The sequence below is a fragment of the Harpegnathos saltator genome, unplaced genomic scaffold, assembly GCF_003227715.2.
Source record: "Harpegnathos saltator strain DR-91 unplaced genomic scaffold, Hsal_v8.6 scaffold716, whole genome shotgun sequence".
NCBI lineage: Eukaryota > Metazoa > Arthropoda > Insecta > Hymenoptera > Formicidae > Harpegnathos > Harpegnathos saltator.
Genome location: NW_020230556.1, coordinates 15251 through 31375, shown reverse-complemented (window position 1 = coordinate 31375; position 16125 = coordinate 15251). Strand labels below are relative to the sequence as shown.

At 33.3% G+C, this 16125-nt stretch overlaps 2 protein-coding genes across 3 annotated transcripts in view; one reads left to right on the top strand and one right to left on the bottom strand.

Moving 5' to 3' along the window:
* LOC105186858 (solute carrier family 35 member G1) overlaps positions 1-16125 on the top strand; it is a 74747-nt gene that overhangs the window by 45192 nt on the left and 13430 nt on the right.
* LOC112590102 (uncharacterized) lies at positions 13214-15546 on the bottom strand. Of its 2 annotated transcripts, none has more exons than XM_025305812.1 (3): positions 15326-15540; positions 13959-14908; positions 13214-13802 (listed from the first exon to the last, which is right to left on the bottom strand). In XM_025305812.1, exons 2-3 carry the CDS (start codon positions 14905-14907, stop codon positions 13309-13311), a joined length of 1443 nt encoding a protein of 480 aa, XP_025161597.1. In that variant the 5' UTR covers position 14908; positions 15326-15540; the 3' UTR covers positions 13214-13308. The 2 variants fall into 2 exon arrangements, with proteins under 2 accessions (XP_025161597.1, XP_025161598.1); XM_025305813.1 differs by having other exon boundaries at positions 13628-13714; positions 15326-15546.

Here is a 16125-nt window from a genome sequence, read left to right as displayed (position 1 = left end):
TACTTTTCGAAAGATCTATCGAAATTGTGCGCAACGATATTTTTTCAAAATGGCGGGTGATGAAAAGGAGAACATGAAAAGTTGCTAAAAAAAGGTTCGAGCGTGCGACGGCGCATGGAGCAAAGAAAGTGTCGCAGCTCAATGGGACGAAAAGTACCTAAAAGTATAGAATGTTTTCTTTAAAATACTTCGTTATAGAGCTTGATGCGATACTTATTCACTGAATTATGCAAATTTAACAAGAAAACCGCATTTTTAGCAAAATTTGGAACAACTCAGTGAAAAATGATCACATCGAGCTCGGTAAAGTAGCATTTTAAAGATAACACTCTATACTTTCATGTGCATTTGGTCCCATTACGCTGCGATACCTGATGCACACCATGCACCATCGCAAACACAGACCTTTGATTATCAATTTTGCATCCTCTCACTTTATCATCCGCCATTTTGAAAAAAATGGCCGAGCATAATTGCCATTCAGATATTCTTAAAGAGGACGATTCAAGCTTCATTTTGCATTTCTGCGCATATTTGTATCTTCATTATTTACCAAGTTATGATCATTTGAAATTTTGTAATTTTTTCTCAAATTTTTAGTGTACCGGGTTTTTTGCGTTTGAGTGTATGTGAAGTTAAGCCCCCCCGTCTCGAAAATCGGTTTCCACGGTGTCCTGGATAATTTTGACCATTACCAATCGTTTGGTGGTCGTTTGGTAGCGTTTAGTAGTCCATTCCTAACGTTTGGTAGTAAAAAATGCATTAGTTCTCGCAAAAAATAAAAATTGTATGTGAAGATGACCACTCCCCGTCTCGGAAATCGGTTTCCACGGTGTCCTGGATAATTTTGACCATTTCCAATCGTTTGGTGGTCGTTTGGTAGCGTTTGGTAGTCCATTCCCAATGATTGGTATTCAAAATTGCAATAGTTCTCGCAAAAATTATAATGTGAAGTTGGCCCCCCAGGCTCGGAAATCGGTTTCCACGGTGTCCTGGATAATTTTGACCATTACCAATCGTTTGGTGATTGTTTGGTAATGGTTGGTAGTCCATTCCCAATGTTTATTAGTCAAAATTGTTTTCGTTATTAGTAAAAGTCGAGTTTGCATTTATGAAGCTGGCTTTCTAAGTTTTAAAAATGTTACGCAGCATTTCCTAGTCGCGATATTCTATATAACTTTCATTGTGACAAATTTTTTGGTGGTCGTATTTTTACAGTTGGTAGTCAATTCTTGACGTTTCATAAAAAATAGTAATCATTAATGAAAATCGAATTTGCGAGTGTTAGATGGCCTGCCAATTTTAAAGAAGCACTTTCCGCGGCATCCTTTTATAATTTACATAATTTTCATTATAATCATTTGTTTAATGCAAAGTTACTAAACTATAAAGATTTGCTTATTGGCGATTTTCTGGGCAGAAGACGCATCGACAAGAAGAGGTATTGACATCATCATGAATCCCAGTGGCGTCTATTTAGCGCTTTAGGTGGTTTTCATTGACAATATGTGATATGTAAAATCGAATTTAAGCGTCAGTTTGATTATAACATCAATTATCGAGGTACGTAATAAACATAACTTATATAAAAAAATATTTTCTTTGAAACTAACAAACTAAAATGCCGCTACCACGATTATATAATATAATAACCACACGTTAAGTGCGTTAGAATTCTCTATGACGTGACAAAAGAGTGGGAATAAGTAAATCTTTATGGTTTAGTAATTTTGGCTTAATGGAAGCTATTTTATGTTTATTTCATCACGAACGATAATCGAAATTGTAGTTGTAAGGAAAATAGGATATAGGATGATATAATGATAAATTTGCTTCCCTGTGTGTGAAAAAAATTTTCTACTGTATATAATTCTACCTAATTGTAACATAGAATAACGGTGGAAATTGTATATTTTTTATATATCTTTATTTTTAGTACATACATATATGGTCGCATGTGGTTCTATCTCATTATTTTTGTTACATTTTAATATTGATGGTGATATATCATTATATTTCTCCCAGGAACCATTAACTTTTTTGCCGTATGCTATATAATGATTCCTTATATATTCAATTATTCCGGCTAATCTGAAAGTTTAATACATTTTTAAACAAAATCAAATGATGTGGTGTAAATAATTCAACAGAATTTGTTTTTATTTATTATATTATTTTTCAATAGTCAAAAAAACTGGTTGATGTGTAATTACGGAGTTCGGGTTTCTGACTCTACGTATGAAAATACTATAACTATAATACTAAAACTATAATAAGAAACACGTCAGTAACTACGTGACAAATTAACTGTAAACTAGTGTAATTTTGATTTAAAAGTTTTAATAATTATCATATATTACCTGTATTCTTGTTTTAAAATATTTATTGTTGGTGAAATATCATTTAATTTGCATCTCATTCCTCTCTTTTCAGTCAAAGATCCTTTAATGTCAAGTTCAATATATACATGCGATTTAACTTCAGTATAATTTGTACGACGTCCAGTACATTCAGAATGTTGACATTTAATGTTTTTTATAAAAAAATTATATTGAACCGCTTCTTTTATGCATCCAAATCCTTTTTGTTGTATTGTACGATGATTTACACCGAGAACATAGACAGGACGAATCTCCTTTTGACACCCAAGTGAAAAACATTCCGATATTATGTTAGCACATGGCTCGTCTTGTGAGAAATGCCGACATTGTACTTATATTACCATATATATTTATTGTGCGTATGCCAACATGTTTTGCCTCGTGTATATCAGAATTAAAAATATCATTTGTCAAGATGATTCGCTCTTTATATATTGAATTATTTACACCAGTTTTTGAAATTAAATGACAGAATTTAAAAAATCTATTATTTGAATTACTTATGTAATTTAAATAACTTGTATCTTCTAAGCAAATAAGTAAGATAATTTGTGTGATGGAATCGAAAGGACAAGTATTCTGAATTTGATACGTTATTCCGTTTACAGTTAATGGTTGTAATAAGTTACCATTTCGAAGAAGAAATTTCTTTGTTGCCATTTTAGGTTTATTATTTTTAATTTGTCTTATTTCTGGATATGGTTTAAAATATTTTGTTTTAATATTTGTACGATTGTCGATCGTTTTCACATTTCGCTTAGTCAGTGATGTGCAATTTTCATCGTTTTCATCTTGCTGCAATGAATTTTGCGTCTTACCTCGGTTCATCTAATTTTCAAATTCATGCATATCTTTGTTATCTTGAATGTTTTTATTATTGTTACTATCTATATAGTTAGTATTTATGTATTCGGTATTGTTCATATTTGAGGTTATAATAGCTGCAGATGCTAATTTGACAGTAGCATCGATAGATTGTATATGCATTTTCAGAAACTTATCTGCACGCATGGGAGTTTGTACGTTTTTAAAAATATATTCGCGTAAATCTTTGAAATAAGTTTCACAGTGTGCAGATGTTGCACGGACAAATTCCGATTTAAATATAGGAGTTAAAACTGCAGTCCATAAGGGAAACTCTAAATATAATTTAGTTAATAGTTTATAAAATTCTGGCAAATAGAATGCATTTAAACGAGAAGCCTTTTTGTCACTATCTATTTCTGCTTGTATTTTTAAATTTTCAATCCATGGAAAAATTTCGTCATTATAAACTTTATCTTTATTTATGTCCATGATAACATCGTTATATTCAATATTTTCATTATATTCTTCATTATTTTCTTTATTATTTTCTTCATTATTATCTATCAAATAGGCATTAATATCTGTATGATAAATTTCGGACGCAATATGATTTTCTAATTCATTTCTAGCCTTTTCCGCAGATGATGGTAATCCTGTATCATAATACCCTTCATATTGTTGAATACTGACAGTTAATGTCAATAACAAAATTGATTCAAAATTTTTGAACGACTGGCAGTTTATCATAAATGCAATACACCGCACAAAAAATGATTTTATATCAGGATATTTTTTATCAAAACATTTCCATCGGCAAATAAATTTTATCAAATGTGCCACGTCAACCCTAACATATGTATCTGCTGGTTTACAATCTTTCATGAAATTGCTACATTTAATTGCGGAAAAACAAGACAAAATATATTCTTTAATAGTCATTTTATTAAAAGATGATGTCATTGCACCTAAAAGAGCTCTTGAATAATCCGAAACTGCTTGTTCTGGTTTAATTGCACCCATACGTAACCATTCCTTAATCCAATATTCAATTGTATTGGTATCGTGCTTTTCCGATATCATTTGATGGACTGGTACAATCTTTCCATCAATATTTATTACAATAACATATAAGAAAATATGTCCACTTTTTAATCCATCATCTATACATATTATTGAGATTATACTTCCTGTTGCATCCATAGATATTTTTATGTTTTTTTTCTTCGGCAATATTCTCTGTATATATGCATTTGCATAGGAGTTCTATAATGTACATTAACTTTATCCAAAGAAATTTCGTGTATGCTACCACAATATTCAGAAGAATGTTTCATTTTTCTTATAGTATAAATAGGATCATTTCCATCTTTTGAGTTAACACCTAAAGTTTTGTCATTATATTCCTGTTTTAATTTACGTAATACAGTCGATTTATACAAATTAGGAGGCTCGACATCACCATGCTTCATTTCCTCTGCAGCTATTTTTCTTTGCCAATTTGATATTCCATTATCTATCAAGGCTTTACCAACAACTTGCCTTTTCCTAAATCGAAGCTGTCGTTTTATGTTCCCATGCGGAATTGTTGAAGTATCTTTTGTAATACAATGCAAAGTTAAATTTTCTCCCATTTTTGGTTCTGTGTCGGCGTAAGCAGTAAATGAAGATGCACATGCTTTACTTTTACATTTTCTTTTTATAACAATAAAATGCGAACGATTATCAGAAAAATAAACTTTTGCTCTTTTAAAAACATATGCACACGGTAATCTAAATTGACGCCAAAATTCATCGCTTATAACATCACTCCAAGCACCAGACTTAAGACAACCATAAACTTTATCTTTATATTCGATAAATTCGGGTTTAATTTCCGTCCAAATATCATGCGAGATATAAAGAATAAAAGTGCTATTATTTTCATTATCATTTGTAAGAGATATATTAACCGTAGTGTTACTTTGTTCCTGACTAACAATACTTTGTTCGTTGCTACTATTTAAAGATAATGTATCATTATTAATTTCAATATTTAAATTAGTTTTCATTTTGGTAAAAATATTGCGCCTGTTATCACGCACATTTATATATACACTATGTGCATTCCACTTATTGCTTAAAGCGTTACTGATATTTTGCCAAACTTGCGCAGTATATGGTGGTAATATCTTATTTTTTAAAAGAATATCCTTATACATTGTAAGAGCTGCTACTGCTTCTTCTACTGATACAATTGATATACGTGGCTTCTGCAAAAAAATGTTTAATTTCCTACAGAAATTGATTGATTTTTCGATTATAGTGTTAGGAATTACTTGCAATTGTTCTATTGTTATAGTATAATAATATAAATGTTTTGATAGTACAAAGAAATAGCATATATAGACAACTAGTTTTAATAAAAACTTTAGAGATATTAGGAATTTTTACAGTCTATCTCACAGATTTTAATAAGAAGAATTTTAACTGTTTTTAACTGTTTTTGGGATCCAACATGCGGACTGTTTTCGCGGAGTTAAACAGGTCAGCAAAAATGACAAAAGAAGGCACAGCTTTAGAAAATCATTTCAGAGTTGCAAATAATTATTGGAGGGTATTGCTTTAACAGAAAAATTGACAGTGCATGATAGTGTAAATAGTCATTAAAGGATGTAATATTTAGGAGTTATCTCAGACAGCACATAATCTCCAAGGAATGTTTTGGAAATATTCTTAGATAGTTGGACATCCTCAGGACATTTTTAGAACGTTACTATTTATTTAAAAACAGTTGATATTTAGGCTAATTAGAATGTGACGTATGTAGTAGTCGTGGATGTAAAGTAAGGCAAAGAAAAACGTAAGTCGTAAAAGGCTATGGGTATAGAATCTATAGTCTTTCACGACTCTATACTGTATGCAAATATGTTTTTTATCAAATATATGTTTTTTATCTGTCTTAACCCTGCTTATAAGTTTGATAAGAAATGATAAAAAATAAACTATATAAAAACACAATAGGATATGATAAGATAAATCATCCTATCATATCCTATCATGTTTTTGACTCGTTTTCTATCATTTCCTATCGGATCTTTTAAGCAGAGGGAAGTGCGTACATAAACGAACGTAAACGGTAAGACAAAAACAGTGAGAAAATTGACACAGTTAATAATTTCTTGACAGTAACACCGAAGGGAAGCCTTGCAGTACACAATCAACAAAATCATATGTACGACACATAAGTCAAATTACTCCACATAAAATCTCATTAATATAACCTTATTTTGTTACTTAAAGTACAAGTTAATTAATGATGTGCTGGGTAATACTAACGACAAACGACTCTTATCATATTTTGCACTAGTGATGCCAAAAAGAAAACGGTTTTCAACTTAGGAAATATAATCAGTTATCAGAAAATAATACAAGAGCAATAACAATATAATATAGATACTATACGTAGTCAGCTGCACTAAACGGTTTCTTTTTATACCGATGTACACGAGTGCAGAACAGTGTAGCTAAATTAGAGATTGCCAGCGCGACTTAAAATTTTTGAATGTAAAGTCTCTCAGGATAATATGGAAATGCTAAACTTTAAAAAATTATCACGGTACTATTTTATGAAATTTTCAAAAATTGTTAATAGTATAATATATTTTGAATCTTTAATAATTAAAAAAAAATTAATGAGACAACACAATTCAAATCATAAAAAATTACTAATTACATTTTATTTGGCCCTGTTTAAAATTAAATTTTTAAAATTTTAATAATCAATGTGAGGTTTTAATGAGAATTACAAAAGTTGACGACAAAAAAATTATTTTTACTTATAAAACAGTTAAACGACTACTAAACAATTAGTAATGGTCAAAATTATCCAAGATGCCGTGGAAACCGATTTTCGAGCCTGAGGGGCTAACTTCACATTATAATTTTGTGCAAGAACTATTGCAGTTTTGACTACCAAACATTGGTAATGGACTATCAAACGCTACCAAACGACCACCAAACGATTGGTAATGGTCAAAATTATCCAGGACACCGTGAAAACCAATTTTCGAGACGGGGAGGGGCCAACTTCACATACAATTTTTATTTTTTGCGAGAACTATTGCACTTTTGACTACCAAACGTTAGGAATGGACTACCAAACGCTACCAAACGACCACTAAACGATTGGTAATGTTCAAAATTATCCAGGACACCGTGAAAACCGATTTTCGAGACGGGGGGACCAACTTCACATATAATCCTTATTTTTTGCGATAACTATTGCACTTTTGACTACCAAACGTTAGGAATAGACTACCAAACGCTACCAAACGACCACCAAACGAATGGCAATGGTCAAAATAAAATTTTTCGTTGTCGGGAGGCCAACTTCACACAGCTGAGAAATTCTCGTGCAAGCCTGTCACCAAATTCGCATCACTACTGTGAGATAATAAATTAATAAGTTGAATGCTGAATTAATCAAAATGCTTATATGTCAATAATATATATGTGTATTTCATATATTCTATTATCACTTATTATCATGTACACAACATTCTTCATATAATATTCGCAACTTTTTTATTGTACTAATATTCAGATTGTTACATCACACAGATTGTGCAAACATATATATATACACACACACACGCGCACATACTGAAAAAAAATAGGTTCTTTTCATTCCAAGTTTTACTTTTTATTTATTTATATGTTTTGGTTTCCGAAAAGATTAAAACAAATAAAATGTATGGTTTGATAACCGCATATATGAATTCACATGTGAAACTATGTTAAAACTGTTCATCTTTATTTTGTTTTCTTGCGCGAGCACAAGTTTATGCTTATCCTTATTCACCCTGCTTATCTGGTGGTGACTCTTATATTTTTTTCTAATGATACGAACAATGAGTATTCGAATTATGGATTAAGATAGCGGCACGAGGCAAGGCCTACAAACTTCCACGCTAATTAACGAATGCTCATTATTCTTACCTTTATAAACTACTAATCCATGGAAAACAGAATACGTGCAATGTAATGCTTTGCTACTGATGTCGATATTTCTACTTTGCAGAGATATAAGTGAAAAATGTGACGGATAATTTTTCAGCGCTAAAACGAGCATCATGTGTAACTGGTGTCTCTCTGTACCATCTACGATAACAATCGCAGACAACTGACGGCGCGTACCGCATCATCTTATTTCAAATTTTCTTTAGCTAAAATAATTAATAAATCCGCTGATATGTAAGTCTCATCATGTTATTGTTATGCGAGATTAGAGCGATAAATACCAGTGTGAATTCATTATTGCTGTCTCCTCTATTTGAATCTTGGGCAATGTAACAGAATTAGCCATACTTAGCTGCTCATATGTTAGACTTATTGAAGGAACAATATTTCTTTTCTACATCAAAACTTTGCAGAATCTTTTGTAGAATCTCATTGTAGTAATCTTATTTGTAGTTGTATTGTGATAATATATTTTCTCTCATAATAAATTACAATAACAGTGTACAAAATGAAAGAGAGAGAGTGTGTGTAATTATTATGACTTAATTACTGCAGGTATTACTATATATATTATATATAGATGTTTCTGAAGTAAGTTTATTTGTGGCTGTATATCAATTTACAAAATAGGCAATCAATCCTTGCAAAAAATTATATTGTTCACCTTGTGCACTGTCATTTTAATGTATTAGGAGAGAAAATATATTACCATACAAATACAAATGAGATTCTGCAAATAAGTTTTGGTACAATAAAGAAATGTTCTTTTTTCAATAACATATTAGTAGATAAAGTAAAAGTGCCGATACCCGGATATATACCTAAACTTGGAAATTCTTATTATTTTGATTTTTAAATATGAATATTTAAATTTTCGATCATAATTAATATATATACATACATTTAATATACAGGGTGCACGATTTATCTGAAGACATTGAAATATCTCGAGAACTATGCATTGGATAAAAAAAAGTGGTTAATGAAAGTTATTAGTCTCGAAGGGGGACATCCAATGATACCAAACTCGATCTCCCACCCCACCCCCTGGGGGTGGGGGTTGGGGGTAACTTTGAAATCTTAAATGGAAACCCCCATTTTTATTGCAGATACGAATTCTACGCTACAAAATACGTAAATTTTGTCCGAAACTTTTTTTTTATTCGTGATAGATGGCGTTGTAATCGCAAAAAATTATATTTTCCGCAATTCTCCAGAAATGATCATTGGATTGAGAAATAAAAAATACCTGTTCAATATTTTTAAAGAACATAGAGATGTTCAATATTTTTAAAGAACATACATAAAGAACATTTTTAAAGAACATTTTAAAGAACGCCGGATTTCTTTCTGTGGGGTTACCCAAAAGATAAGGTTTATCAACAAGTGCCAACAACTCGTGAAAACATGGTAGAACGCATAAGAAACGCTTTGCACTGAAACTCCCGCAGATATGCTTCTATCCTGTGTACAGTCATTTGAAAAAAGGATCAATAAGTGTATTGAAGTTGAAGGTAAAAATTTCGAACACTTAGCAGGTGTGTCGATAATTCCTTTCCGGTTTTTTCGCTAAAGAAAACACGTTATTTACAATGGATAGTTAAAATACATTTATTCAAAGTATTGGTCATTTGATTCTATACATTTTGCCCATCTCTCAGGCAATTTATGGATGCCATTCCAAAAGAACTGTTTCTCCTTTGAGCTAAACCATTCATCGAGCCATTTTTTAACTTCTTCGAAATCGGCGAAGTACTGCTCTGCAAGCGCGTGCCCCATCGATGCGAAAAGGTGGTAGTCGAATGGAGCCAGGTCTGGAGAGTACGGCGGGTGCGATAAAACTTCCCATGTAAGTGATTTCAACACTTCTTTGACTGGTTTTGCTGTATGAGACGGCGCGTTGTCATGCTGCAAAATCATCTTATCATGTCTCTGAACGTATTGTGGACGTTTTTCGATCAATGCACAGTTCAAATTGATCATTTGTTGTTGGTAGCGATCAGTATTAACTGTTTCTCCAGGTTTCAACAGTTCATAATATACAACACCAACCTGGTCCCACCAGACACAGAGCATGGTCTTGCGACCAAAGCGATTTAGCCTTGCAGTCGATGGGTCGCCTTCGCCAGGTGATAACCATGATTTTTTCGCTTGGGATTTTCGAAATAAATCCATTTCTCATCACCCGTTACTATTCGATGCAGAAATGACTTCCTTTCATACCTTTGAAGCAGCATTTCACTGACGATTTTTCGATTTTCCAATTGCCTGTCATTCAATTCATGTGGCACCCATCTTCCCATCTTTTGGATCTTTCCCATCGCTTGTAATCGTTCACAAATGGCTACTCGGCTCACATTCAACTTTTCTGCCAATTGCTTTTGAGTTTGTGTTGGGTCTTCATCCAATAACTCCTGCAATTCCGCATCTTCAAACGTTTTCGGCCTACCAGGACGTTTTTTGTCTTGAACGTTGAAATCACCACATTTGAATTGTCGAAACCACGTTTCACATGTTCTTATGGTTGGAGCATGCTCACCGTAAGTCTCTACCAGCAAACAATGACTTTCAGCGGCTTTTTTCTTTTGATTAAACAAGAAAAGTAATGCGTGCCGCAAATGCACGTTTTCAGGTACAAAACTCGACATTTTCAAAAAATTATTAATCTATAACACTGTTATTTTGGCGGAACGTAACTTGTGTAGTTTTGAGGTTAATGTCAGTAGAATAAAATGACATATGTATCAAATCATAACATTGCATACTTACGGCTAGTGACATCTGTTACAAAAACCGAAAAGTAATTACCGACATACCTGGTACTCTAATTAATTGAACAGTGAGAGGCAAGGGGACTCACATTAAAAAAGCACCCGAAGGGAACATAAAACTACTACGTCCTCGTCGTTGTTCCTGTGTAACGCTAAAAGTAGTTTCTCGGAAAAATTCAACGCTATCTATCACGAATGAAAAAAATTGTTTCAATAAAAATTTCACGTACAATCTAATTCTGCAATGAAAAATGTGGGTCCCCATCTGAGATTTGAACGTTATCACCCACCCTACCCCGAGAGGATGGGGGGAATAACTTTTATTATGTTCTTTAAAAATATTGAAAGGTATTTTTTATTTCTCAATCCAATGATCATTTCTGGAGAATTGCGGAAAATATAATTTTTTGCGATTACAGCGCCATCTATCACGAATAAAAAAAAAGTTTCGGACAAAATTTACGTATTTTGTAGCGTAGAATCCGTATCTGCAATAAAAAATGGGGGTTTCTATTTAAAATTTCAAAGTTGCCCCCAACCACCACCCCCAGGGGGTGGGGTGGGAGGTCGAGTTTGGTATTATTGGATGTCCCCCTTCGAGACTAACAACTTTCATTAACCACTTTTTTTTATCCAATGCATAGTTCTCGAGATATTTCAATGCCTTCAGATAAATCGTGCACCCTGTATATATACAGGGTGTTTGATAGCTCATCATGCAGACGAAAGTTGGAGATAGATTGGGTGTAGCCGAGAAGAAAAGTCATGTACCATAATGTCAAATTGGCAATAGTTATCGAGTTATTAATTAAAACATGTGAGCCAACGAGCGCGTAGAGAGAGGAGGGCGACCGCAGTAAGCACATAGACATTTGATACAGGCGGAGTCAGCGAGTGGCGATAGGCGAGCGCGCGCGGCGAGGGGCAACGTAAACAACAAGAGGCGAACGTGCGCGACGAGGAGCGAGCGAGCACAAGCGACAAGAGGCGAGCGAGCGCGACGAAGAGTGAGCGAGCGCGAACGACGAGGAGCGAGCGAGCTATAAGGAAAAACCTATAAAGAAAAAGCTCGCTCGCTCCTCGTCGCGCGCGATCACCTTTTGTCGCTTACGTTGCCCCTCGCCGCGCGCGCTTGCCTACCGACACTCTCTGACTCCGCCTGTATCAAATGTCTACGTGCTTACTGCGGCCGCCCTCCGCTCTCTACGCGCTCGTTGGCTCACATGTTTTAATTAATAACTCGATAACTATTGCCAATTTGACATTATGGTACATGACTTTTCTTCTCGATTACACCCAATCTATCTCCAACTTTCGTCTGCATGATCAGCTATCAAACACCCTGTATATTAAATATTATGTATTCTATGTTGAAAATTTAAATATTTGCATTAGAACAAAATAATGAGAATGTGCAAGTTTAATGTCCTATGACATATGTATATATATATATAAATTATAAATTAAATTAACTATATATATATATATTAATTATATATATATATATATATATATGTGTGTAGCTAATTTAATTTAAACGTAATTTTATTGAGGACACGACATGTGAGGTTGTGATTGGTAGGAGAGACTGGGGACAAAAGTAACATTTTTAATTTAAGATCGTATAACTGTTAAAATATAATATCAACATAAAAATGACCTGTACCTTTAGATGTAGCATTTATTTGACTACAAAAATATATTATCGTGAATTCCTTAAAGTAATTAGGAAAAAAGTTATTACTGTCTAAAGTATATGAGGAATACTGTTACAACCGTCCCAACCCCTGGAACGATTGTAACAGTACATGGGGATAATTGTACAACACCATTTATAAGCAAAATAATGGTTATTTATTAGGTTTGATTAAATAGGCTTACGAACTTTCTATAACAAATGCAACTCTAATGCTAAAATAATTTGTTTACATGACAATATCTCAGCATATCTTCACATATTAACAATAAAAGTACAGAATACTGTGTTCAACTTAAAAACTTTTTTATCATATATATTTAAACAAATCAATCATAATAACATTAGAAAAAAACAGAAAATAGCTCTTTCCTTCTAATAATTAATACATAAAATTAAAATAAGGGAAGTAAATCAAATAAAAACGGAAAATAGCTCTTTCCCCCTTCTAATTAATATATGAAATTAAAATAAAGGAACAAAATCAAATAAAAACAGAAAATAGCTTTTTTCATCTAATAATTAATATATAAAATTAAAATAAAACATAAAAATCTATGTTTTTTGTTTTATAACGTTACTACTAGTCTTGTTTTGTTTACTTCCTAGGTTCCTTAGATTCTTTTTAACTTTTTTCTTTTCCTTTTCTTCGTATTCAATCTGTATATTTTCTTTCTCTGGTATCTGTGTAGATGGCTGATTTTCTTTTTTTCCTCCCTCTTATTGTTATTTTTCTAGCAGGAGCTTTGGGAAAAGGTCGAATATTTTCTGGTGAAAATACAGTAAGAGTAACATTGTCTGATCCTTGTTGGAGTTCTACATTGGTCTTGGTTATTTCAGAATTAGATGAAATAGCAGAATCAATTGTAATCGACATTCTTTGACTTTCATTGTCACTGTTTGTGGACATCTGAAGTGCAATTTCATTTCTGCTGGATGTTTGAGGTTCAGTATCAGTATTTGTGGATTGTGAACTTGCATTGGAGTTGAGAATATTTGATGGAGGCATTGGTCTATCCGTAACATATGATGGAGCAAAATCTATATCAGTAAATTTATGCCTGTTAAATGGAAATATCCCAGTACAATTAAATCCTGCCTGAATATTACTTTGGGTAAGTGCTACAGGCAAAGCTGTTTTTACAATTCCTGGAATATGGTAAATAGTCATCGTTTTACCCGGATTGCTTCTCGTCCAACTATCACATGCAAAATTAAAAGCTTTTTTAAAAGGCTCATATACTGAACGATCCAAGGGCTATAATTTATGCGAACAATGTGGCGGAAACGAAAGAATTACAATACCATTCTCTTTGCAGAAATCCAAGGCTTGTATACAAATATGGGAAGAGTGATTATCGAGCAAAAGTAACACTTTATGATTGATTGATGCATTAGCGTATGTTTGGAAGTGTCTTAGAAATATGAGGAACTGTTCTTCCTGCATCCATCCATTGGCATTAGCAGCTCCGATACATCCTATAGGACCATCTCTCACAAAATGTTCTTGATATCTTAGCCGCGGGAAAATGAACATCGGAGGAATAGAATTTCCAATGGCATTAACAGCCATAGTCACTGTAACTAGTGTTCCACGTTCCGCTGATGTCAGAGCTGCGACTTGTTTCGTTTCTTTCTTTGCTACGATTCTGTCAGGTCGTTGAACGGTAGTCACACCAGTTTCGTCGACATTATATATGTCTTTAGCTTCGAAATGATCCCTATCCAATACTTTCTCCAGATTGTCGAAAAACAAGTTTACATTAGTAGTATTAAAACTCGTTGCTCTAGAAAGACTAGTCGGTTGTGCACATCTTATTGATAATTCTGGATGTTTCTTCATAAAAAAATAGAACCAATCCACGCTGGCTTGACAATTTTCGTCCCATTGAGGTCTTTTAAAATTATATTTATTGACCAGCTCATAGGCTAATCGCCGAATTTCTTTAGACGATAAACCATAGCATATTTCGGCAGCTCTTATAATATATTCCACCATGAGTTTTTCCTGGTCCGCGGTGAAAATTTTATTGCAGCTTTTATATCCCATGGTAACAGAGGATTCTATGTAACCTTTCTCATTTGCAGAATCTTTCTTCCTTTTATACCTCATTAGAGATACATGACACAAGTCATATTTCTTTGCCGCTGTACGAATGGATAATTGGCCCTTCATAACCTCTTCAAGAGCTTGCTCATATAACGACATTTCTTTTGTACCTCGTTGAGTCTTGCGTACTCTTGTTCGCGGCATTCTACGAAGAAAAATACTAATAACATTATAGAAAACAACACAAAAAAACCAAGAAAGTATAGGTTATGTTACGTTAGGGCTATGTTCCGATATTCACTGTCAGGGCCCTGATTCTTGATGGTGTACGAATGAGAATATTGGAATATAACCAGGTTAAGTTAGGTTAGGTAATACGACTCGTACTGTACGGGGACAATTGTAACGTTATATCTGTCCCCAGGCATTAATGTTACTATTGTCCCCTACTGGTATTTTATGATTTATAGTCAATTTTATACATAAATATCTAGACGGAGGTCAATTGCAATATATGATTCATCAACATAGATAATCACTAAATCATATTAGGACCATACGTTATACCTTCGCAATAAAGGAAGAACAATATTTCAGATTTTGTGCACGCAATAAAACTTACTTGAGACATGAAAAAGTAACATTTGCTCCTGCACACGTGCACGTTCCGCGAAGGCCGGCAGGGAACTAACGAACAAATGTCGATTGGTCTAACGAATTTCGCCTCGCAACCATAACCACATATATATTATAGTTTCAGAAATATTCACGATGTTACAACCGTACCCTGTTACTTTTGTCCCCAGTCTCCCCTACGTACGACGTACGTACGACATATGACAACGTCTTTCGACTGATTGTAAACGCGGCTTAATGAGCGTGCAATCGAGGGACCAAAGATACGAGAGAGTTTCAACCACTAATCTTTTTATTAGCTGCACTGATTGAAAAATCCTTTTGCATAATGAAAGTACTTATAATAACGAAGTCTGGAAAGCAGAGTTTTAAGTAAAATTCGACAAAAAATTTAACAACTACAGTTTCATTGTCATAATATTACTCTACGCATGAAACAGACAAGGATAGTATGATTGTGTCTGCCTGCAGCTCCATTGATTACGATTATGCGGAACTAATCTACTGTTCTGTTTTATCCAAAAATGTAGCAAACACAATTCCGTATGCATTACATTCTTCTCAAACACTATTCTTTTTACACTGACTTCTGAGCTCATTTCTGTTATTTCAGTATTATTCTTTCATATTATGGCTAGTTCGGAAGCAAAATCTTTTGCATGGATAAACTGCAGAACTTTTATAATTAATAAGTAAAATAACGAGCTGACACAAAACATGATAACGAAACTGTAATTTTGTAATTTTTCATTGAATTTTACATAAAACTTTGTCTTCCGGACTTTG

Excerpts from the sequence above, each read along its gene's own strand:
- LOC112590102 (XM_025305812.1), bottom strand. The coding sequence starts at position 14,907 with ATGCCGCGAACAAGAGTACGCAAGACTCAACGAGGTACAAAAGAAATG. Across the intron at positions 13,803-13,958 it reads GGATTTCTGCAAAGAGAATG|GAATTGTAAAAACAGCTTTG; the intron begins GTATTGTAATTC and ends ACCATATTCCAG.